The sequence below is a fragment of the Mandrillus leucophaeus genome, unplaced genomic scaffold (genome assembly GCF_000951045.1).
Source record: "Mandrillus leucophaeus isolate KB7577 unplaced genomic scaffold, Mleu.le_1.0 Scaffold13, whole genome shotgun sequence".
NCBI classification, from domain to species: Eukaryota; Metazoa; Chordata; class Mammalia; order Primates; family Cercopithecidae; genus Mandrillus; species Mandrillus leucophaeus.
Window position 1 is genome coordinate 7,940,447 of NW_012101254.1, and position 24,208 is coordinate 7,964,654.

Sequence of the window (24,208 nt, forward strand, 5' to 3'; positions counted from 1 at the left end):
GGGAGGGGGAAGGGATTGCATTGGGAGTTATACCTGATGTAAATGACGAGTGGATGGGTGCTGACGAGTTGATGGGTGCAGCACGCCAACATGGCACAAGTATACATATGTAACAAACCTGCACGTTATGCACATGTACCCTAGAACTTAAAGTATAATTAAAAAATAATTAAAAAAGATTAAAATATATATATATAAAAAAATGCAGTATAGTAAATACATTATCCAGTAGCATATTAATAGGTGTTTATTGTTATTGAGTGTTATGTTCTGTACATAATTGTATATGCTGTACTTTTCTACAGCTGGCAGTGCAGTGCAGTTTGTTCACACTAGCATCATCACAAACACATAGGTAATGCATTGCATTATGACAGCTACAATGTCCGCAGGTGATAGGAGTTTTTCAACTCCGTTATAGTCTTATGGGACCACCATTATAAGTGCAGTCCATTGTTCACTGATATGTCATTATGCAGTTCATGACTATATTTTACAAGAAAAACTGTTGTTTTCTTTGATCTAATCCCTTCTATGGAGAATCAGAGAGTATCTCATTTTTAATATAGGTAAATGTGATTTGGTAGGCGAATTAACCATGGAGTAAGATAAACCACTTTCTCAGAAGGGGTAGGTCTCTTTCTGTTTCAAAGTTTCTTCACTCTCTTTTATGTCATGAAAATCAAGGGTGAAAATTAACTCACTATTGAATGTAAATATGTACATTCAATAGTGAGTTATGTAAATGTATGTATTTACATTTCACTAAAATAAGTGTACCCAGCAGTTTTACCATCATTATCCTTCTTTTAAAAATAAAAAATTGGCCGGGCACGGGTGGCTCACGCCTGTAATCCCAGCACTTTGGGAGGCTGAGGCAGGCGAATCAGAGGTCAGGAGATCGAGACCATCCTGGCTAACATGGTGAAACCCCGTCTCTACTAAAAACACAAAGAATTAGCCGGGCGTGGTGGTGGGCACCTATAGTCCCAGCTACTTGGGAGGCTGAGGCAGGAGAATGGTGTGAACCCAGAAGGCAGAGCTTGCAGTAAGCCGAGACTGCCACTGCACTCCAGCTTGAGCGACAGACCTGGACTCCATCTCAAAAAAATAAAATAAAATAAAAAATTGAACTTTTGAAGCAATATTTTACTCCGAATAGGCTTTATTAAGTTGTGAATTTTATTTTCTTTAGGACTCTGGCTGACATTGATGGTGATGGACAGCTAAAAGCAGAAGAGTTTATTCTTGCGATGCACCTTACTGACATGGCCAAAGCTGGACAGCCATTACCACTAACTTTACCTCCTGAGCTTGTTCCTCCATCTTTCAGGTGAGTGTGCCTGGAGGTCGAGAGCTATGGTTTTGATAACTTGGCAGATGTGATTTAGAAGAGAGTTAAATATTTGCACTGCCATTTATTTTAGTATTCAATGAGTAATACTGGAAAAGGGTACATGTTAGAAGTAGGTGTGGGCCAGGCATGGCAGCTTACGCCTGTAATCATAACACTTTGGGAGCTGAGGTGGGAGGATCACATGAGGCCAGGAGTTCAGGACGAGCATGGACAACATAGTGAGACCCCATCTCTACAAAAATAAAAATAATTAGCCAGATGCGCCTGTAGTCTTAGCTACTCTGGAAGCTGGGGCAGGAGGATCACTAGAGCATAGGAATTAGAGGCTACAGTGAATTGTGATTATGCCACAGCACTCTAGCCTGGGCAGCAGAGCAAGACCCTGCCTCAAAAAAAAGAAAAAAAAAAAAGAGTGTGTTTTCCTTATGTTATGCATAAGGAAGCTAATGACTAAGGAGATAAAGAAAAATTTGCCCAAGAACAAAAATTAGCTGAACCATAATTTGAATCCAGATTTCTCTGTCTTGAATATCCATATACTGCTATATATTGTAATGACATACCAAACTGTTTTAAATATCTTTAATACTATATTCCCAATATCAAATTGCTGTAATCACTGGTAGTCTGTGTGATCTAGTCTGAAAATGTCCAGACTGCACGATGCTAACTTTGTTGTTTGATTTTTTTAGAGGAGGAAAGCAAATTGATTCCATTAATGGAACCCTGCCTTCATATCAGAAAATACAAGAAGAGGAACCTCAGAAGAAATTACCAGGTATCATTGAGTGTCAAAGTTGTATATTTTTACTGAATTCTTTTAAATTCTACCTTTAAATGTAACTGAATATTTAGAATGTTTATATTTTTAATATTTTATGTGCTATATGAGAAAAAACTTTGATAGATGGGATGGATTTTGATATTGATAAAATTAAGATGGCCAAAATGAAAAGAGTATGAAGAAGAGACAATTATATGTATTTGACAGGATTATAGACGTCTAAGTTAAAGTATTTCTCCTACTTTAGCCTGAGTTGTTAGAGCAAACTTTGTAATGAAATCTTTACCTTTAAAAACATTTAAATATTGGTTGAAATAATACATTTGTAGCTGTTTTAGTATATTAGGATGCTAATGACATCAAAACAAACGTATAACCACACAGCTTTGATTGTCCTTGAAGAAGAGAAAAAAGTCGAAAAAGTTTTTTTTTTCCCCCTGAGACGGAGTTTCTCTCTTGTTACCCAGGCTGGAGTGCGCAATCCCGGTTCACTGCAACCTCTGCCTCCCGGGTTCAAGCAATTCTCCAGTCTCAGCCTCCTGAGTAGCTGGGATTTCAGGTGCCCACCACTATGTCTGACTAATTTTTGGTATTTTTAGTAGAGACGGGGTTTCACCATGTTGGCCAGGCTGGTCTTGAACTCCTGACCTTAGGTGATCACCCGCCTTGGCCTCCCAAAGTGTTGGGATCACAGGCGTGAGCCACCATGCCCGGCCAAAAAAGTATTTTTATTGGCAAGTTTATAAAAATTATTTCTCTCTTGAATGGATTCAAAGTTAAAAATTTTATTTTCTAAAATTGAATATCCTTGAAGAAAGCAGATATTTTTCCACTTAGATATGAGTTAAAATTATCCTCAGGGGAAGTATTCAAATACTAATAGCACTCAAATGATCACAAGGCATAAGTATTGTAGAAACTAGATTGTAGGTTCTGTAGGCTGTTCATGTGTGCGGATGCTGATGGCATACCCTGTCCAGTTACTTTTGAGGACAAACGGAAAGCCAACTATGAGCGAGGGAACATGGAGCTGGAGAAGCGACGCCAAGCCTTGATGGAGCAGCAACAGAGGGAGGCAGAACGTAAAGCCCAGAAAGAAAAGGAAGAGTGGGAACGAAAACAGAGAGAATTACAAGAACAAGAATGGAAGAAACAACTTGAATTAGAAAAACGCTTGGAGAAGCAACGGGAATTGGAGAGACAACGAGAGGAAGAAAGGAGAAAAGAGATAGAAAGACGAGAGGTTATTTTTAAATTTTTTATTTCTTAAGAAAATCATTACATTTAATAAATGACTGTATTTTATTTGATTAAAAAATGCTTATTTTTGAATTTTTGTTTTGCCTTTTCCTCTGCATCATTTCGTTCTCATCCTATACAAATCTGATCCTTCCTTCCCTTGAGGAGGAAAAGAGGCTTCTTGCTTATAAGGAGTTTTCAGAACTGGTAAGTGGTAGAGAAAGCATCCTCTGCAGGTGGTATCTCAATGAAAGGAGGATTGACTGCAGACATAAGTTGAGTGAGGAGCTAAGGTTAGTTAGCCAGCTGAGCAAGTCATTAGACTAAAGCAAGTTTAAGATCCAGATTAAGAGTCCAAGGAATTGGAGAGGCAGAAAGATGAGAGTGGGCCATTGAAAGTCTCTCTAGAGAGGAATCAAGAGGATGGGCTTACACAGGCCTTTGGGATAGTGTTGCTGGGAAAGAAGGGTCCTTAGGAGGACTGGCTGTGTTTTAAAGGGCCAGGGATGAATCACAGAAAGTTATTGCGCACTGAAATAATATAAATAGAATTTTTTCCCCCAGATACCAGAATAGAGGGGAAATTATTCCTGTTAACATTTATATTTATGAAGTCATTCTGTAACTTATTAAGAGAAAAATGACTGTAACAAAAGGATGGTCTTCCAACCTGGGCAACATGGTGAAACCCCGTCTCTACAAAAAGTACAAAAATTAGCCAGGCATGGTGGCATGTGGCTGTAATCTCAGCTACTTCGGGGGCTGAGGCAGGAGAATCACTTGAGCCCAGGCAGTGGAGGTTGCAGTGAGCCAAGGTGGTGCCACTGCATTCCAGCCTGGGTGACAGAGCAAGATGCTGTCTGGGGGGGGAAAAAAAAAAGATCTCTTGAAGAAATCAGAAAATATGATAGATGAAGCCACTTTTTTGGAAGTCTTTAGACCCATTAATAAAACTAGATTTGCCTAGCTACCCTTAGCCACTATAGCCACTAAGTGCTAAACTCTGCCTAACTTCTATTGTCTTCCCAGTTTTTGAATCATGCAAAATTTTTAATTTAAAAATTAAGTTTAATTCCTTTTTTTTCAGGCAGCAAAACAGGAACTTGAACGACAACGTCGCTTAGAATGGGAGAGAATTCGGCGACAGGAGCTTCTCAATCAAAAGAATAGAGAACAAGAAGAAATTGTCAGATTAAACTCTAAGAAGAAGAGTCTTCATCTTGAGTTGGAAGCACTGGTATGGCTGAAGTTTAAGTGAAATCTATCTGAATGATGCCAGAGCTACCTGTTGAAAAATGTAATTGTGGGCCAGGCGCAGTGGCTCACACCTGTAATCCTAGCACTTTGGGAGGCCAAGGCGAGTGGATCAACTGGGGTCAGGAGTTTGAAACCAGCCTGGTCAACATGATGAAACTCCATCTCTACTAAAAAAAAAAAAAAAGATACAAAAAAATTAGGCGGACATGGGCCAGGCGTGGTGGCTCACTGTAATCCCAACATTTTGGGAGACTGAGGCAGGCAGATCACAAGGTCAGGAGTTCGAGACCAGCCTGATCAATATAGTAAAACCCCGTCTCTACTGAAAATACAAAAATTAGCCAGGAGTGGTGGTGTGCGCCTGTATTCCCAGCTGCTTGGGACACTGAGGCAGAAGGACCACTGGAACCTGGGAGGTGGAGGCTGCGGTGAGCCAAGATCGCGCCACTGCACTCGAGCCTGGGCAACAGAGTGAGACTCCGTCTCAAACAAACAAAAATTAGCCAGCTGTGGTGGGTGGTTGCAGGTGCCTGTAATCCTAGCTACTTGGGAGGCTGAGGCAGGAGAATCACTTGAACCCAGGAGGTGGAGGTTGTAGTGAGCCAAGATCGCGCCACTGCACTTCAGCCTGGGTGACAAGAGTGAGATGCCATCTCAAAAAAAAAAAAAAAAAGAAAAATGTAATTGTGTTTTAAAATCTCTCGTGAATTAGTTATGTCTTAATGTCATTAAATAGTCACATTTTCATATAAACAAACTGTACAATATGGTTTACTGAGAAAAGGATAATGACTCAGAATGCTGAGAATTATGTTGTAGCGTCAGTTCAGACACTGATGAACCATGTACTCCTGGGCAAGACATTTCCTTTCTCTGTGCCTCACTTTTCCCTTGCATGAAATCAAGAGTTGTGTTAGTTGAGTGATTTTCAGTTTTCAGATTGGTCTCTGTAAGATGGTCTGAGGAGGACCAAGCAGAGGCAGGAGAGGGGAAGCTTGGGCAGCAGAACAGCGATCTCTCCCCAACTCTTTCCACACTTCACAACAGAGAAACTTGACATTTATGTGCTTTATTTTTCTTGGTGTTTCACTCAAGATTTGCTTGGGGAAAAAAAGATTCTACTATTAAAAAGACAACAGATTTGAAACTGCTGACTTAAATGATCTCTTACAATTCCGGTTCTGCAGGAGTGTAGTTCTTAGCTAATATTGGCCACTAAGCAGTTTTTACAAATCAGATGTTAGAGGGTCAAGTTGTTAAAAGACTTTGTTTGAAATGCGTGGTGAGAAGATATAAAAGATCTGGCACTATTCTGCCACAACCCTAGAATCCCATGAGCCTACGTTGATCATATAGTAGGGTTTTGCAAAAATGCATACCTAATCGTGTAGTAGAGCCAGATTTAGATCTTGTGTGATTATAACATTTTATTTGGTTGATGACTTGAATTACATTAAAAATTACTTTTTAAATCATCACAATATCTTTAGTCAGAGATATTCTATGCCTTCAAATGGATAGACATACATACCACAAGTATTAATCATGCCAGAGTACTACAAAACAGTTGTAAAAAACTTTTAACTTCTTTGCACTATTTTAATATGTATGTATCATCTTGACTATATATAATGGGGAGAGACCTTAAGATTGATTGTTTTTCCCTCAAGAATTGGTGCATCACACGAAGCACAGTAACAGGTGAATGTGCAGAGTCTGGAAAGGTCCAGAGCCTATACGTATCCCATGTTGAGGATAAGAATGTGAGCTCCAGCATAGATACACATATTCCTTTCAGTGTATGTATTTCAAATATGAAACATACTCTTCAGTAAAACTTCTCATCAGTGATTTTTAACCAGGGATGTCATTTCCCCTCACTCCACTCTATTAGTTTGGTAGGGCTGCTGTAACAAAATACAGCAGGCTAGGTGGCTTAAACAACAGAAATTAATTTTTTCACAGCTCCTAAGATCTAAGACCAAGGTATCCATAGGCTTAGTTTCTTGCGAGGCCTCTTTTGGTGGCTTGCAGGTGGCCATCGTTCGTTGTGTCCTTATATGGTCTTTTCTCTGAGCGTGTTTATCTCTGATGCCTTTTGTGTTCAGATTTCTACCTCTAATAAGGACACCAGTTAGACTGAATTAGGGTCCACCCGTATGACTTTGTTTAACCTTAATCACCTCTTTAAAGGCCCTGTCTCCAAATATTGTCACGTTCTGAGGTACTGAGGCTTGGGACTTTAACATATGAATTTTGGGGGACACAGTTCAGCCCATAACCCCCCATGTCACCCTTCTTCTTAGGTCCTATTGAGAATCTCTGCTGTTTGGTTTGATTTCTTTGCAGAAGAAAAGGAAAAAAGGAGAAGAATATTAGTATAGAACAGAACTGTTGCCAAAACGTTCCTCCTGGGCACTGTTTCATTAGAGGAAATTAGATTGCAATATTTAGGTTAGAAATAGAGGTTCAGAGAAGGTAATGCTGAACGTCACATGCAAACATTTATTCCTCCTCATCATTCTGTGAGAGTGTCTCTGATATTAATATTGTTAATTAATATTGTCTAATTAATGCTGAATTCAGAAAAAAATTCAATGTGTTATGTTTCTGCTTTCCCATACTAACATATGGGCTCTTGCACTCTGACAATATGTTTCCCACTAATAACTTGAGTTAACAGATACAACTCTGAAACACATTCCACTTGGTTTTAGGCATTTGTTTCAGGATGAATATGAATGTAACTGACGTTTTAAAATTTAACTAAAAATATTATTCTCCTTGTAGAAACATTTTCTATTAGCATTTTATGTTACTATATATTTATATGATCTTCCTATAGAATGGCAAACATCAGCAGATCTCAGGCAGACTTCAGGATGTCCGACTCAAAAAGCAAACTCAAAAGACCGAGCTGGAAGTTCTGGATAAGCAGTGTGACTTGGAAATTATGGAAATCAAGCAACTTCAACAGGAACTTCAGGTAAGCCCTTCGCTGCTAAATTGTTCTTAAACATGTACAATTAATAGTTCTTCTGGGCTGAGCGTGGCTGTAATCCTAGCACTTTGGGAGGCTGAGGCGAGCGGATCCCTTGAGGTCAGGAGTTCGAGACCAGCCTGGTCAACAGGGCGAAATCCCGTCTCTACTAAAAATACAAAAAAATTAGCTGGGTGTGGTGGCGCATGCCTGTAATCCCAGCTACTCCGGAGACTGAGGCAGGAGAATTGCTTGAATCCAGGAGGCAGAGGTTGCAGTGAACCAAGATCGCACCACTGTACTCCAGCATGGGTGATAGAGCGAGAATCCATCTCAAAAAACAAAACAGTTCTTCCAATAGAGTTTTGTTTTGGGGGTTAATAACCTTTGAGTCTTTAATAGACTTGTGATCTAAATACACACAATCCTGTATACAATATCGGGAAGTCCATAGACCTGCTAAAACTAAAACTCTGCTACACATCTGGTTAAGTTTTGCTTAATATATATACATAAGTGGACATTTACCACTTTGAGTTTTAACTCTTTAACAATGTTTATGCATTCTTAATTCATTACTTTTGCTATAACAAAAGACCTTAGACTGGGTAATTTATGAGCAACAGAAATTTATTACTCATAGTTCTAGAGACTGAGAAGTCCAAGATCAAGGTGTTGGCAGATTCAGTGTGGGATGATGGCTTGCTGTCTCCTTTAAAACTAATGCCTTCTTGCTGAATCTTCACATGCAGAAAGGGTAAGGCAGTTCCTTCAACTTCCTTTATAAGGACAGTCATCTCATTCATGAGTGTGGAGCCTCCTAAAGCCCTACTTAATAGTACTGCATTGGGAGTTAGGTTCCAACATATGAATGTTGGGGACATACCAACATTCAGACCATGACATACATTAAAATAAGGTTATTGCTACTAATTTCAGGAAATTTTGACTTTAAGTTATTCTTTTTAAAATTTTGATGAGAACTTGAATGTGTCCCTTGGGGTCCTGGTAATTCTCTTCTTTACTTGTGTAGTAGGGTCTGGTTCAATAATTACTATTTGCAGAATGGGGCTGGGGAAGCCTTCTGCATCTCTAGAGTTCTCTTATCCAATTTCTCTTACTGCATGAATTGGCAATTAATCAGTCTTTTTGCTTTGTTACAGGAGAGATAAAAGCCAAAAACATTTTCTATCTGATTTAAACCTGCTTTCCTAGTTTTTAGTCCCTCTTTTTTTTTTTTTTTCCTCTGTCACCCAGGCTGGAGTGCAGTGGCATGATCTTAGCTCACTGCAACTTCTGCCTCCCAGCGTCAAGCAATTCTCCTGCCTCAGCCTTCTGAGTAGCTGGGATTACAGGCACCCATCACCACGCCTGGCTAATTTTTGTATTTTTAGTGGAGACGGGGTTTCACCATGTTGATCAGGCTGGTCTTGAACTCCTCAAGTGATCCACCTGCCTTGGCCTCCTAAAGTGCTGAGATTACAGGCGTGAGCCACCGCACCCGGCACCTGGCGTTTAGTCCCTCTTTGATATACACATATTCATCCTGGAGTGTCATGGCATGCTTACACACACCATCTAGCTCCGCTCTGCTGTCATTCATCAATAATCTGAAAATTGCAGGCTTCTAGACACCCCATTTACAAAGACTTTCTTCACTGCCTTTTAATTTCAGCCAGTCACTCAAAATTGATTTTGGCTTAAATATTTCTTGGCATAATTTCATTCTAGTTGCTTCGTAAGTTGTAAGCAGTTTACAACTATGTATTATTTCTAAAGTAAGTTTCAAAGATGAGTAAATCCTGTTTTAAAGTTTTCAAAAAAACTGTTGGACAATATTGTAACATTTTAATCTGGTACTCTTTTTTCTTTTTATAAGGAGTATCAGAATAAGCTTATCTATCTGGTACCTGAGAAGCAATTATTAAATGAAAGAATTAAAAACATGCAGTTCAGTAGCACACCTGGTAAGTCTCTAAGGTTTGTCTGATTACTTGTATCCTTTTCTGAATATGTCAGTAACCTTGTTACTTTTTTAAAATTAAAAAAAGTATCCTGTTATAAATAACACTTTTTGCCTGTAAGTTTAAAAATAATGTGAAAAACATTATCCCAGATGTTAGAGCATTTTTAGTGATAAAAAGTAGATAAAAATAAAATAGTAATGATTGTGGTATGACTTCATATCTTGATGATATTTTTATTTATATAATTGAAATATCAAAGAAAGTATTAGACTATAAGATCTAAATTTGGCTCTAACACAAGACTACATGTGTATTTTGAAAAGTCCTGCACTGATTTTAAAGACCTGTTCAGGAGGAGGCTTTACGGTGGGGCTGCACCTGAAATTCTAGGGTGTTAGCATGCAGCAGTCATAGGCTTAAGCAGGATGGTATGCCCTGCCCAGACCCTTTGTATTATCTAACTCTGTGCTTCATACAAAGAATTTTACCATCTTGGCCCTCTGACACCGGTGGAACTAAACATTCCAGGATAATTTATGGGATTGTGACTTTGTTTGTTTTTGCTCAGGTCCCAATGAGAAAACTGAAAAAAATTCTCTGTATTGGATACCATACCAATAAAAGTGTAGCAGAAACAAGGTTTATTTAAAGAAAAGCAAATCTGCAGATGTTGTGTTACAACTGACTAAAGTATCCTAAATGTCACTCATTAAGTCTCTATCATGTCAGTTATTCCATTGTAGGTCTCTTTATTATACTTTTGGCTGTTTACGAAGTTCAGTAAATTGTATCCCCTTCTTTGCCCAAGTTCTGAACAAATTAAGAAATAAGGCAAAGGAACAAGACAAATGAGAGACCAAATCACTATCTCATTATTGATGAAGCTGATTTTAGGCAGCATGGTTTATCTGTGGGTGGTATAGTTGCACCTATAAAACACTGAATTCATGAACAAAGTAGAATGCAGGTTTCCTGTGGGCAGTTAAGTCTCTAGAGAGCAAGGGCTAGGAGGAGTCGAGGCTGTACATTCCTAGGTCCTTATCTTGAGCTCACCATTTAGTGAAAGGAAGGAAAGAAGCTGGGATTGTTGGGCTAGTGCAGGGTCCTTCATGTGGAAGAAGTATCAGAAATAAAGTTCACTCTCGTGAACTATTTTTATTGTGTCTCCCGCCTTCCACTGATGTGGTCTGTCCATGTCCCTGCGCAGACAGTGTTCCTTATACTTGATTCTTTTCTGTTCAAAGTATATCAGCCCCCACCTCACCCCTACACAGGCATTCCAGAGGCAGGGCGAGCCAACCCACCTGATCTGCACAGTGGCAGAAATATATCTTTATTATTGTCATTGTTGTCGTTGTTCCTATTTGAATTGTGAATAAAATATAGAATATCTCTTATTGAGGACGTGATGGGGCTGTTCTTTCTCTGTGAAATGTAATCCAGTGCAGCTGTTACCTATTTATTTAGCCATAGTCCAATTTAAAATAGGAAGCTTTTGTTTGGGATTTGAAAAGTACCCTGTATCCCTTAGATTCCTTTCCCTATAACAGTTGCCATTTAAGATTACCAGCCACGTGCCAAGCACTGTGTAAGTCAGTTTTGATGCATTCTTTCCTTTAATCTTTACAATAACCCTGTGGTATAGTTATTATTCCCATTGTGCAGCTCAGGAAAACTGAGGTTCAGGAGATTAAGTAGTTACCCAGGATGATGCAATCATAGTAGTCAAATTCATGTCTGACTGTAAAACCCACTGTACTACCATGTTCTTTGTCTTATCTTCCAGTTACCCAACATAGTGTTCATATATATAATCAAATTTGGTATTAAAATATGCATTATTAGTGATATACATTGTTATGAATAAAGAAGAAATATGGGCCAGGTGCAGTGGCTCACACCTGCAATCCTAGCACTTTGGGAGGCCAAGGCGGGAGGATCAGGAGGTCAAGAGATCGAGATCATCCTGGCCAACATGGTGATATGCTGTCTCTACTAAAAATACAAAAATTAGCTGGGCATGGTGGTGCACGCCTGTAGTCCTAGCTACTCAGGAGGCTAAGGCAGGAGAATCACTTGAACTTGGGAGGTGGAGGTTGCAGTGAGCTGAGGTCACGCCACTGCACTGTAACCTGGTGACAGAGGGAGACTCCGTCTCAAAAAAAAAAAAAGAAGAAGAAGAAGAAATATGCAGCTATAACACTTTGCTGATAGACATGAAAGATTCCTGAATAGGCTGGGCACTGTGACTCATGCCTGTAATCCCAGCACTTTAAGATGCTGAGGTGGGCAGATCACTTGAAGCCAGGAGTTTGAGACCAGCCTGGCCAACATGGTAAAACCCCATCACTATTAAAAATGTGAAAATCAGCGGGGGTGGTGGCACGCATCTGTGGTCTCAGCTACTCGAAAGTCTGAAGCATTAGAATCACTTGAACGTGGGAGGCAGAGGTTGCAGTGGGCCGAGATGGTGCCACTGCACTCCAGCCTGGGCAGTAGAGTGAGACTCTGTCTCAAAAAATAAAAATAAAAAAAATAAAGATTCCTGAGTAACTAGAGACATTTTGTGTTCCTAAATGAACTAGCTTAATATTATATTATACATGAATACTATGTCAGTTCTCTCCTAATTCATATATTCTGTTCTTTTTGGGTTTCTTTAAATGAAACTTGGCAAGACAACTGACAAATTCATCTAGAAAATAAACTGTACAAGATTAGGCAAAACTTGAAAAAGAAAAACTTTGGTAGAGGGGAGGAGACTAACCCTATCAGATATCAAAACATAAGATATGAAAGTTAGAGTGCCTAAAATAGTTTGTTATTGATCAGAAATAGAAAAGTAGAACAATGGAATTGAATAGAGTCTAGACAAAAACCTATGCATGAATGGCAACTTAGGATAAGATCAAGTTGGCACTTAACATTAGTGGGGAAAAGATGGACTTTCAGTAAGTGATTTGGGAGACAGTGGATTATCTGAAAGAGTTGCAGGGGAGCTCTTTACTGCTCTGTATGTACAGAAATAAATTCTAGATAAACTAGCAGGCTAAACATAAAAACAACTTAAGAAAAACTATTATAAAACCGGAAAATATTTTATAATCTTGGTATGAGGAAAGTCTCTTTAAACAATATATAGAGTCATGAAGAAAATTATTTACAGATTTGATGATATAAAAATGAAAAAGTCGTAATGAAAGACAGCATAAACACTAAAAAATTTGAAGTACATGTAATACAAGAATTTAGAGCTTCTACAAATCAAAAATTATGACATCCCAATAGAAAAATATAGGCAAAGGATAAGACCTAACAATTCAAGACTGTGGCCGGAAACATAAATAGATGTTTCTTTGACTTCACTGGTTATCAAGAAAATATAAATTAAAATAACAATCAGGTTTCTTTTTTGCCAATTAGCAGAAGTGAAAAAAAGATTAATAATATCCAGTATAGATGAGGGTTTGCAGAAACAGGTATTGTTGGTGTCGTAAGTTGATACAGCTTTTTGGAATAGTAGTTTGGCAATTTCTGTCAAAATTTAAAGTATGCATTAACAGAATGAAAGACAAAAATCTATGAACCACATGATCATCTCAATAAATAACAGAATGAGTATTTGACAAAGTTTAACATCCTTTCATGATAAAAACTCTCAAAAAAAACAGATATAGAAGGAAATTTCTTCAACATAATAAAGGCCATTTATGAAAAGCTCACAGCTATCATAATCAATGGGGGGAAACTAAAGACTTTTCATCTAAGACAGGGGTGTCCAATCTTTTGGCTTCCCTGGATCACATTGGAAGAAGAATCATCTTGGGCCACACATAAAATCCACTGACACTGATAATAGCTGATGAGTGCTAAAAAAAAAAACTCATAATGTTTTAAGAAAGTTTATGAATTTGTGTTGGACCCCATTGAAAGCCATCCTGGGCTGCATGCGGTCCACGGCCTATAGGTTGGATAAGCTTGATCTAAGATCTGGTATGAGGTGGGGATCTGCACTTTCACCACTTCTGTTCAACATAATACTGGAAGTACTAGCAAGACTACTCAGACAAGAAAAAGGAATAAAAAACATTCAAATTGTAAAAGTAGTAGTAAAATTATCCCTGTTTGCAGATGACATGATCCTGTATGTTGAAAACCCTGAAGACGTCTATAAAACTTAGAACTAATAAATGAATTGAGTAAAGTTGTAGGACACAAAATCAGCATACAAAAATCCGTTGCATTTTTTACACCAATAACTATTCAAAAAAGAGACCAAGAAAACAATGTTATTTATGACGGCATCAAAAATAATTAAATACTTAGGAATAAATTTGACCAAGGAGGGGAAAGATCTGTAACTGAAAACTGTAAAACATTGATGGGAGAAATTGAAAAAGACATAAATAAATGGAAAGATACTCCATGTTCATGTATTGGAAGAATTACTGTTTTTAAAATTATTCGTACTACCCAAAGCAATATACAGATTCAGCACAATCCTTATCAGAATTCCAATAGCACTTTCACAGAAATAGAAAAAGCAATTTTAAAATGTATATGGAATCACAGAAGACTTCAAATAACCAAAGCAGTCTTGAGAAAGAAAAACAAAGTTGGAAGCATCACACTGCCTATTTGCAAATATTATGAAGCTATAGTAATCAGAACAGTATGGTACTGGCATAAAGACAGACATAGGGGCAACATGGGTGAACCTGCAGGATGTTACATTAAGCAAAATAAGCCAGGCACAGAAAGACAAATACGATATGATTTCATTTATTTGTGGAGTGTGTATATTTATCCATAAAAGTAGAGAATAGAATGGTGGCTACCAGAGCTGGTGGGAGAAAAGGGGATCACTGGGAGTTTGCTCAGAGGAAATCAACATTTCAATTAGATAGGAGGAATAAGTTCAAGAAATCTATTGTACAACCTGGTGACTATAGTTAATAACAGTGCATTGTATTCTTGAAAGTTGCTAAGAGAATAGATTTTAAGTGTTCTCACCACAAAAATGGTAAGTCTGTGAGGTAATGCATAAGTTAATTAGCTCAATTTAGCCATTTTACAATGTATACATATTTCAGAACAACATGCATACTATATATACATTTTTAAATTGTTGAGTACAAAAGACAGACTTATGGAATAGAATAGAGAGCCCAGCTAATTAACGTATGCATTATGTTAATCAGCTCAAATATGCATACGTTAATCAGCTCAATTTAGCCATTTTACAATGTATACATATTTCAAAACAACATGCATACAATATATACAATTTTTTCTCAATTATGAGACATATAGACTTATGAAATAGAATAGCCCAAAAATAAACCCAAGTATATATGGTCAACTAATTTTTGACAAGGGCATCAAGAAGACACAATGGGAAAAGGATAGCCTTTTCGATAAACGGTATTGGGAAAACTGGATATCCACCTGCAAAAGAATGAAATTGGACTCTTATCTTATACCATACTCAAAAATCAGCTCAAAATGGATTAAACATAAGACATGAAACCATAAAACTCCTAGAAGAAAACATAGACAAAAGCTCTTGACATTGAGCTTGGCAATGATTTTTTGGATATTACTCCAAAAGTTCAGAAAACAAAAATGAACAAGTGGGACTACATCAAACTAAAAAGCTTCTGCACAGTAAAGGAAACAACAAGATGAAAAGGCAGTCTATGGGATGGGAGAAAATACTTGTGAGCCATATATCTGATAAGTGGTTTATATCCAAAATACAAGGAATATATATAACTCAATACCAAAAATCAAAAAACCCAATTTCAAAATGGGCAAAGGACCTGAGTGGACATTTCTCCAAAGAAGACTTAACAATGGTAAAGAGGTACTTTAAAAGGTACTCAACATTAATCATCAGGGAAATGCATATCTAAACCACACTGAAATATAATATCACCTCACACCTGTTAGGATGGCTGTTATCAAAAAGATCAGAGATAACGAGTGGTAGTGAGGGGGGACAAGGGAACCCATGTACACTGTTAGAGGAATGTAAATTGGTATAGCTGTTATGGAAAACAGTATGAAGGTTTCTAAAAAAAATTAAACTCTTGTATGATACAGCAGTCTCACTTCTGAATATATATTCAAAGGAAACAGAATTACCATCTCAAAGAGATATTTGCACTCCCTTATGCTAAATGCAGTAAGTCAGTTACAGAAAGACAAATACTGCATGACCTGACTTACATATAAAATCTAAAAAAGTTGAATTCCTATACGGAAACTGAGAATAGAAGAGTGGTTACCAGGGGTTAGAGGGAGGTGGAAATGGGTAGGTGTTGATTGGTGGGTACAGACCCACATCTACTCATACCAGTCAGAAAGATGATAATATAAATTATGCAGTAGCCATAATGTAGACTACCATGGAGCAATTTAAAAGGATGAACTAGATTATTTGTCCTGATCGATAAGGTATCTTATTAAATTCAAAACAAGTTGCACAGCAATGTAGACAATATGATTCTATTAAAACCCATGGAAATAAAAGTCGAATATGTACACATCTAAATGTAAATGCCTAAAAGGGAGATGAACTTGCAGTTGGGATGGAGGCCTTTTAATTTTTTACTCTATATGTTTCATTTTATTTAAATTTTGTACTTTTGTACTTTAAAAATATGATAAAGTTAAAAATAGGCATTTAAATAGATAATATTGCTATTTTAATTTATTGTAATGTATTCTGCATTATATATTTCCATCTGGTTTCTTCGTCCCTGCATGAATATGTAAAAAAAGATAATATAAAATGAAACCTTCTGTTCTTACCTCCTAAAATAATGTTACTAAATAACCCAGTTAGTAATACTTATTAAATCTTTGCTGTGAATATTTCCCTGTTCTTGGGAGCACTAAGAATAAATGGAAAGCTACTTTAACTATAGCTTCTGTTAATTGAATATTAACTGTGGGCCAGAGTATACAATGGCTTTATATCCATCACCTCATTTAATGTAGTATGATGCTCATTGTACAGATGAAAAACCTGAGGATTAGATTGGTGAAGTATTTTTCCTAAAGTAGAATTGCACTTCAAGTCCTAGTCCTTTTGAATGGAGAACCAAGGCTTATAACCGTTTCCTCTGATGCTCTTTCCAGCATATAATCTGGAAAGTGGAAATAACAACTGTTTTCTCTTGTACTGGTCTACATTATGTGTATACATCCTTCGTGTTGGTCTAGTTACATCAATTTGACCAAACAGTAAATGGCATGCTGGTAATAACATATGAACTTCTACAAAATGTAAACTGTCTGATGTTTGTTTTTCAGATTCAGGGGTCAGTTTACTTCATAAAAAATCATTAGAAAAGCAAGAATTATGCCAAAGACTTAAAGAACAATTAGATGCTCTTGAAAAAGAAACTGCATCTAAGCTATCAGAAATGGATTCTTATAACAATCAACTAAAGGTATTTATTTTTGATACTATTTATTTTTAGGTAACTAACTTCTTACCTTCATTATTTTGATTTAATAGAATAAATAACTAAAGCTATTATATGTATTACATTTTCATAATTTATTTTATAATTTCAACAATACAAGAATTTCAAGACTGTTTTTAATGTTCTAGTTATATGACATAGTGTCATATAACTAAACATATACTTTATCACAGTTTCCAGTTTTTGATGACTATGTGCTGTTTGTATTGGCATCTGTACATTTCCAGAACAATTGCCTTTGTTCTGGAACTGATCTCAGCCAACGTGATCCTAGGCAATTTTCAGAAATGGGAAATATGGAAAATTTGAAATAATTCAGGTGGTAGAGGCTCTTTCAACACAGTTTTTCTTTTGTTTCCTTGTTAAGTGTAATTTAATTAACCTTTGTTAAATAATGCAATAATCAATGGAATCTAAAACAGAATCTGGCACTATGAACTTTGCATGAAAAGCAAGTTAATGTTTCTTTATTTGCCGCAGTGGCAGAGCAGATGTCCAAAACATAGACTGTCTGCATATCATTCACCACAGTATTCATTGTATACTGAAGCTATACCTGTGAAAGAAACTAAAAACCAGACTCATGGCATATAATGTAAATTTGGGAATAGTCTCAGTTATTCCTTGCTAACAATATAAAGTTTCCAGAGCGTAAAGTATTCTCTGTAAGAAATAAAGCTTTTCATAAAGCTTTTGTATAAGAAATCTCTCTCTTCATATGGCTTTTATCATGCTGACTTATTTAGAATAACATTAACACCAAATACAGAGTAAACAGCATGCTAAAGAAAGGACAACATGGTGGCTTCAGGTAAGGAAGGGGAATTTGAGGTAAACAATGTTAATACACTTTACACAAGCATATATTCAGTAGAAAAAAATTTTGTAGAAAACGAAATCATTTGTCATTGCTGGTTAGACAAGCCAGCCAACTTATCTTCCCTATATTATTTCTTTAAAAAATCTACGTAACTGGGCGCAGTGGCTCACGCCTGTAATCCCAGGACTTTGGGAGGCCGAGGCGGGCGGATCACAAGGTCAAGAGATCGAGACCAGCCTGGCCAACATGGTAAAACCCCGTCTCTACTAAAAATACAAAAATTAGCCGGGCGTGGTGGCATGCACCTGTAGTCCCAGCTACTTGGGAGGCTGAGGCAGGAGAATCGCTTGAACCCAGGAGGTGGAGGTTGCAGTGAGCCGAGATGACACCACTGCACTCCAGCCTGGCGACAGAGTGAGACTCCGTCTCAAAAAAAAATAATAATAATTAATTTAAAAAATCTGTACATAGTTTAATTGGCTTTTTATCTGCCTTATCTTACAGTGTGGGAATATGGATGACTCTGTTCTTCAGTGCCTTTTGTCTCTGCTAAGCTGTCTCAACAACCTCTTCCTCTTACTTAAGGTTATTTTCTAATATCTAGCTTCTTTTCTTTAAGTTACTTTACTGTTTTTTTTTAAAACTAGACTATTCTTTGCCTTTATCTGAGTATCTTTGTTTGAAATAACATATACAATATAAACCTTTTTCTTTCTGCTTGCTTGAATGTCCTTCTGCTGTCTAACTGCCTGTTCGAGTCTAATGCCAGAAATCAGTAAGGTTGCCCACAGTAACCTTTCTCCAAAGAAGCCCAGGACACTTAGAAATATAACCTGGTTCCTTTACAACATCCCTGTGAGTGGGTTAAGTGATAAGATGATTACTAACTCAATTCAAAGGAAAATGTGAGATTAAATCACTTACCCATATCACTGAAAATCAGTGTTTAAAATAAAACTTAATACTTTATGAAATCTAGGGCAAGTTTATGTCATATATGCACCAAGCTGCTTCCTAATACTGTTTATAAGGACAATTTTAAAGAACCAATAATGCAGGGGCAACTTTAGTCAGGTCTAGTTACCAGGCTCATATTTAGACATGCTTGCACATCAAATAAAAATGTTTAAATTATGTAAATAGTTATCTTCGCCATGTATAACATACAGAGTATTTAGAATGGTCAATAAATTCATATTTTAATAGAGCTTAAAGAAATATGGTTTATGTTTACTGCTTGCTGACTCTAGCAGATTTTGACTACACATTGTACTCAGTACTAAAATGGATGGCAATAGAGCAGTTGCCTGTTTGCATATATATTCCACAGTGAAGACAGAAACATGATAAGTAGAGTTCATTTGTTACCTGAGCAAAGGTAGGGCAAACTGGAAAGATGGTAGCAGCAAGGGACCCATATTTTAGCCTTGATGGTTATGGCATGAATGACCAGATTATATGATTTTTAAACTTTTGCTACGGATTGCATAGAAACTAAACTAAGTTTCTTCATCTGTAAAGTGAAGTTTAATGATGATTTGTGGACTCTTCTCCCTCACATAGTCTAATTCTTTCAGTTAGCATTTGATTCTCCACAGGCCAGCAGTTATTCTTATCCCTTGTTTTACTTTGTTCCTTCTGCTTCCTGCCTTCCAGACTTACACTGCTTATTGATACTTTCATCAGAGCAATTTAGGAAACTAAAGAGATATGAAATCTATACTGCCAGAGCAGTCGGGAGACTGTGTTGTCACAGAAAGTGAGAAAAGAGGTCTTCTGCAGTCACTGGGAAATCATAGAGTTATTAGTTAACATAGTACTAAAAAATATTGGCCGGGTGCTGTGGCTCATGCCTGTAATCCCAGCACTTTGGGAGGCCAAGGCGAGCGGATCACCTGAGGTCAGGAGTTCGAGACCAACGTGGCCAACATGGTGAAAACCTGTCTCTACTAAAAATACAAAAAATTACCGGGGCATAGTGGCGGGTGCCTATAATCCCAGCTACTGAGGAAACTGAGACAGGAGAATCGCTTGAACCTGGGAAGCGAAGGTTGCTGTGAGCTGAGATCACGCCATTGCACTCTAGGCTGGTCAACAAAAGCAAAACTCGGTCTCAAAAAAAAAAGAAAAAGAAAAATATCCATTGAATTTGTCAAAAGGAAACTTTTGAAGACCTTACTAAAAGTGCCATTTCACTTAAGTGATAAGCAGAAGCTGGATTGCAGTGGATCAGGAATGAGTGAGAGTTGAGGAAGGGTTAAGTGAGTAGCAGCAACTCTTAGAATGAAAAGAAAAAAGCATGGGGGTCAAAGGAAAACCTTTTTTTTGTTTGTTTTTAAAGAAAGACTTGAAGGAAATAGTAAAGAGAAAAGAAGGGAGGAGGAGGCAGGGGAAAGAGAGAAAGATTGAGATTGTGGTAATTGATGGAGCAAAGTTCCTGAAGAAGCAGATTAAGATAGAATGGAGAGCACAGATTAAAGAATGGATAAAAAGAATACTTTCAGTGTAACATATGGGGAGAAGATGGATATGAATGCAGTTAAATTTGTGGTAGAGAGTAGGAAGTTGACAGTGAAACAGGAAAGGTTCCCTTGTCCCGCTCGAAGGGCAAGTGATGGGGGTGTGGCTCACTTCTTCAGTATCCCCTGCTCAAACCTCTAGGGGAACATACAGATGGGCAGGCTGTGGGGCTCTGACCCCAGGGCAGTGTCTAGGGGTGAATGTTTACAGCTGAAGCCCCAGTAGGGGTGTGTTACAGGGTGTTTTTTTAGTTTGCTGTCTATAGGCGGTTTGTGTTGCCCAGCTCAGTCAGACCCCCTTCCTTATCACAAGGACAGAACAGAGGGATTTCTGTATCCCAGGGTTTCTTGCCTTGGTGTACTGGAAGAATTGGATCACATGTGGGCTTGGAGAATGAATACAGGGTTTTATTGAGTAGAAGTAGCTCTCAGCAGATGGGGGAGACAGAAGGGGGATGGTTTTACCTTGGAGTCGGGCCGCAACCTGACTTCTCTGACTGCTTTGACCAAACTCTGCGCTGTTCCTCTGGTCAGTGGCCTGCTGGCCTGCCGGTGCCTGTTGACATGCTCTTCCACCGGCGTGCTCTTGATGACCAGCTCTTCTTGTGTCATCTTCCGCCGATGTGTTCCTCACGACATCCAGCTGCTTATGTCTCTGCCTTTCTAGGATCTTGGGTTTTTATAGGCACAGGATGGGGGTGTGGCAGGCCAGAGTGGTCTTAGAAGATGCAACATTTGGGTGCGAAGGCAGGAGTGCCTGTCCTCACCTAGGTTCATAGGCAGAGGCCTGAGGGTGAAGCCCTAGCCAGGAACTCGCCTTTCTCTACCCAGTACTTCACTGGCCCCCTCCCTTACCGACAGCTTCAAGACTTAAAATCAGAAGTAAGTTGAACCATCAGAAAGAATCTTCCTGGGTAGAGGAGGACATGATATAACTCAACCTAGGCCAGAAGAAGAGGGGTGGGGATGCTGGAAGTTCTATTGATTTTTTGAGATGGAAAGATGAGAGAGCTGTAGTCTGATGGCCTAATGAGGCAAGGTTTATAGCTGGTAGTTAGGAGAATGGATGGAAGATTAGGAAGTTTCAGGAGAGAAATAGGCATGAAATAGACATTTCAGTGCAGATATGTAAGCTTAGTAGAGGAAAACCTAAGTGTGCTGAGCAATGTTGAATGTCTATTTGAAGTTGGAGGTGATGTATTTAAATTGAAAACAGTATGCCTAATTGTATGATTTTTCCTCACCAATGTTCAGCTGTTTAGGTATAAGCACAGAGAAAGCTGATGAAATAGGTTCATGGTTCCTACAGGTTTGGGGTTTTAATGGACGTGCACAAAGAGAGAAGGACAAAAGAGTTACAGATTTGACAAAAACATTATGATGAAGATGAACTCTGAAACATGAACTAGACATGAAGGATGTGAAGAGAGGAAGAAGGTATTAATAAAGAGAGAGAATGATGGGAGTCAACAGAATGGTCTCAGAGAGGTTGAAAACCTACTGATGGCCGGGCGTGGTGGCTCATGCCTGTAATCCCTGCACTTTGGGAGGTCGAGGCAGGTGGATCACCTGAGGTCAGTAGTTCGAGACCAGCCTGTCCAACATGATGAAACCCTGTCTCTACCAAAAATACAAAAAAGTAGCTGGGTGTGGTGGTGTGCGCCTTTAATCCCAGCTACCCGGGCAGAAGAATTGCTTGAATCTGGGAGGTGGAGGTTGCAGTGAGTCAAGATCACGCCACTGCACTCCAACCAGGGCAAGAAGAGCAGAACTCTGTCTCGGAAAAAAGAAACAAACCAACCAACCAACCCTATTGATATAGATGTACCAGGTGTAAGAAAAGTTCGAAGGGTAAGAACTTACGTTTGAAGAATGGGGTATTTGGTCAGTGGTAGTTCTGTTTCTTATTATAGTAAGACTCAGGGTGTAATAATGGGAATGATGGATTAAGTAGAGTTAAAAAGGTCATTGATGAAGAGATCAGCCTGAGAGTTGAGGTTTTGATTGCATCATTTATGTGGATGTCAAAGACTTGGAGAACAGTGAGGTGAGTGAATGACCAGGTGACTAATAGATGACAATAAAAAGGAAGGAGAGAATGGTATTGCTGGATGGTAGGAGCCCCAGAAAAGCATGTAGTTGGTAAGAGTGAGGGGGAAATAACCATCTGAAAGTGGCAATGAAGAGCAAGGAAAATACTGTAGTTATCTTCTGATGTAAATGGAGTATATGATAATAAACTGAGAGAGGACTAGCGGAAAAGTGGTATTCCGAGGGGTCAGCCAAGAAGGTGAAGAGGTAAGAGAATTTTCGTTCAGAGAAGATTGGTAGCTATGTGATAGTTTCCTGATCACATAGAGGAAGTTCTAGGAGAGTGGAGAGGTTTAAGGAGAGAATGAGTAGGGGATTGGGTCACATTAAGGGATAAACAGCACTGTAGAGATAAGAATTCAGGGGATAAGGAATGAGAAGAAAGGCTGTGTCTAATCAGTAGGTGAGATGGAATTGGTCCTGATAGTGTTGGAGGAGGACAGGCACTTAGTTCTAATGCTGTGGTCCTTTGTGATAGAGCACCTGGGTTAATTGCTCCTTTAGGCTACTTGTAGTGACAACAGAAGTAAAATATTTAAAATTATTTATCTTAGAATGTTATGTTTTACTGGAACCTGCAATATGCATGTACAGAATCAATAATTTTTACTCTTGCTTAAGTTATACCAAGACAAATAAAAAAGCCAGTGGATTCAAAAGTGAGACATTTGACAGGCCATTATACCATTAAGAAAATTTACACATCTGGCCAGGTGCTCTGGCTCATGCCTGTAATCCCAACACTTTGGGAGGCCAAGGCAGGCAGATCATGAGATCAGGAGTTTGAGACCAGCCTGGCCAACATAGTGAAACCTCATCTCTACTAAAAATACAAAAAGCAGGGCATGGTGGCAGGTGCCTATAGTTCCAGCTACTTGGGAGACTGAGGCAGGAGAATCACTTGAACCCAGGAGGCGGAGGTTGCAGTGAGGTGAGATTATACTGCTGCACTCCAGCCTGGGCAACAGAGCGAGACTCCGTCTCAAAAAAAAAAAAGAGAAAATATTCACACATCTTTAGCAGTGAAGTGCAATGAAAACTGTACTGGCCTAGGAATCTAAAAAAGTAAACTCTAGTCTTATCCATGCCACCTGCCAGTTGTGTAACGATTTGTCATTTACCCTCCAAATTTTGCTTTCATCCTTTGCAAAACAAGCTGACATTATCTGCCTGTCTTCTTTGCAGAGTCTTATGATTAAATGAAATAGCATGTAGATGAAAATGCTTTGTAAACTCTTGTATACAAATATACAAATATTTTTGTTATTTGTGAAAAAAGAAAATTATCTTCCCCCACTCTTCTTAAGAAAGGGGCTGTCAGAATCTCCAAAATATCTTTAGTGTTTTGTTAATGGTAGAATTGTGGTTTCTTTCAGTGAGTTAGGTCTTAACCCTCTGCTTCCAAGGATCTGGGGTAATCTGCATTAGTAATACCCCTCCAGGTGGCATAACCCACCATGACCAAGTTGGATTTACCTCAGCCATACAAAGATGATTTAACGTACAGAAAAGTTTAATGTAATTTACTATATAAACAGACTAAAGGAGAAAAAGATTATGCTCATCTCATTAGATACAGGAAAGGTTTTTTGTTTTGTTTTTGTTTTTGTTTTTGAGGTGGAGTCTCGCTCTGTCGCCCAGGCTGGAGTGCAGTGGCGCGATCTCGGCTCACTGCAAGCTCCGCCTCCCGGGTTCACG

The 24,208-nt window shown here is 38.4% G+C and overlaps 1 protein-coding gene across 3 annotated transcripts in view; it reads left to right on the plus strand.

Moving 5' to 3' along the window:
• ITSN2 (intersectin 2) overlaps positions 1-24,208 on the plus strand; it is a 133,555-nt gene that overhangs the window by 24,842 nt on the left and 84,505 nt on the right. For 2 of the 3 annotated variants that reach the window (XM_011972707.1, XM_011972706.1), the window contains 7 exons: positions 1,196-1,333; positions 2,050-2,135; positions 3,122-3,384; positions 4,468-4,617; positions 7,483-7,623; positions 9,497-9,584; positions 16,905-17,044. In XM_011972707.1, the coding sequence (XP_011828097.1) occupies positions 1,196-1,333; positions 2,050-2,135; positions 3,122-3,384; positions 4,468-4,617; positions 7,483-7,623; positions 9,497-9,584; positions 16,905-17,044 (1,006 nt within the window). Of the gene's footprint in view, positions 1-1,195; positions 1,334-2,049; positions 2,136-3,121; positions 3,385-4,467; positions 4,618-7,482; positions 7,624-9,496; positions 9,585-16,904; positions 17,045-18,404; positions 18,486-24,208 lie in introns of all 3 variants that reach the window. The other variant, XM_011972705.1, reaches the window with a different exon arrangement.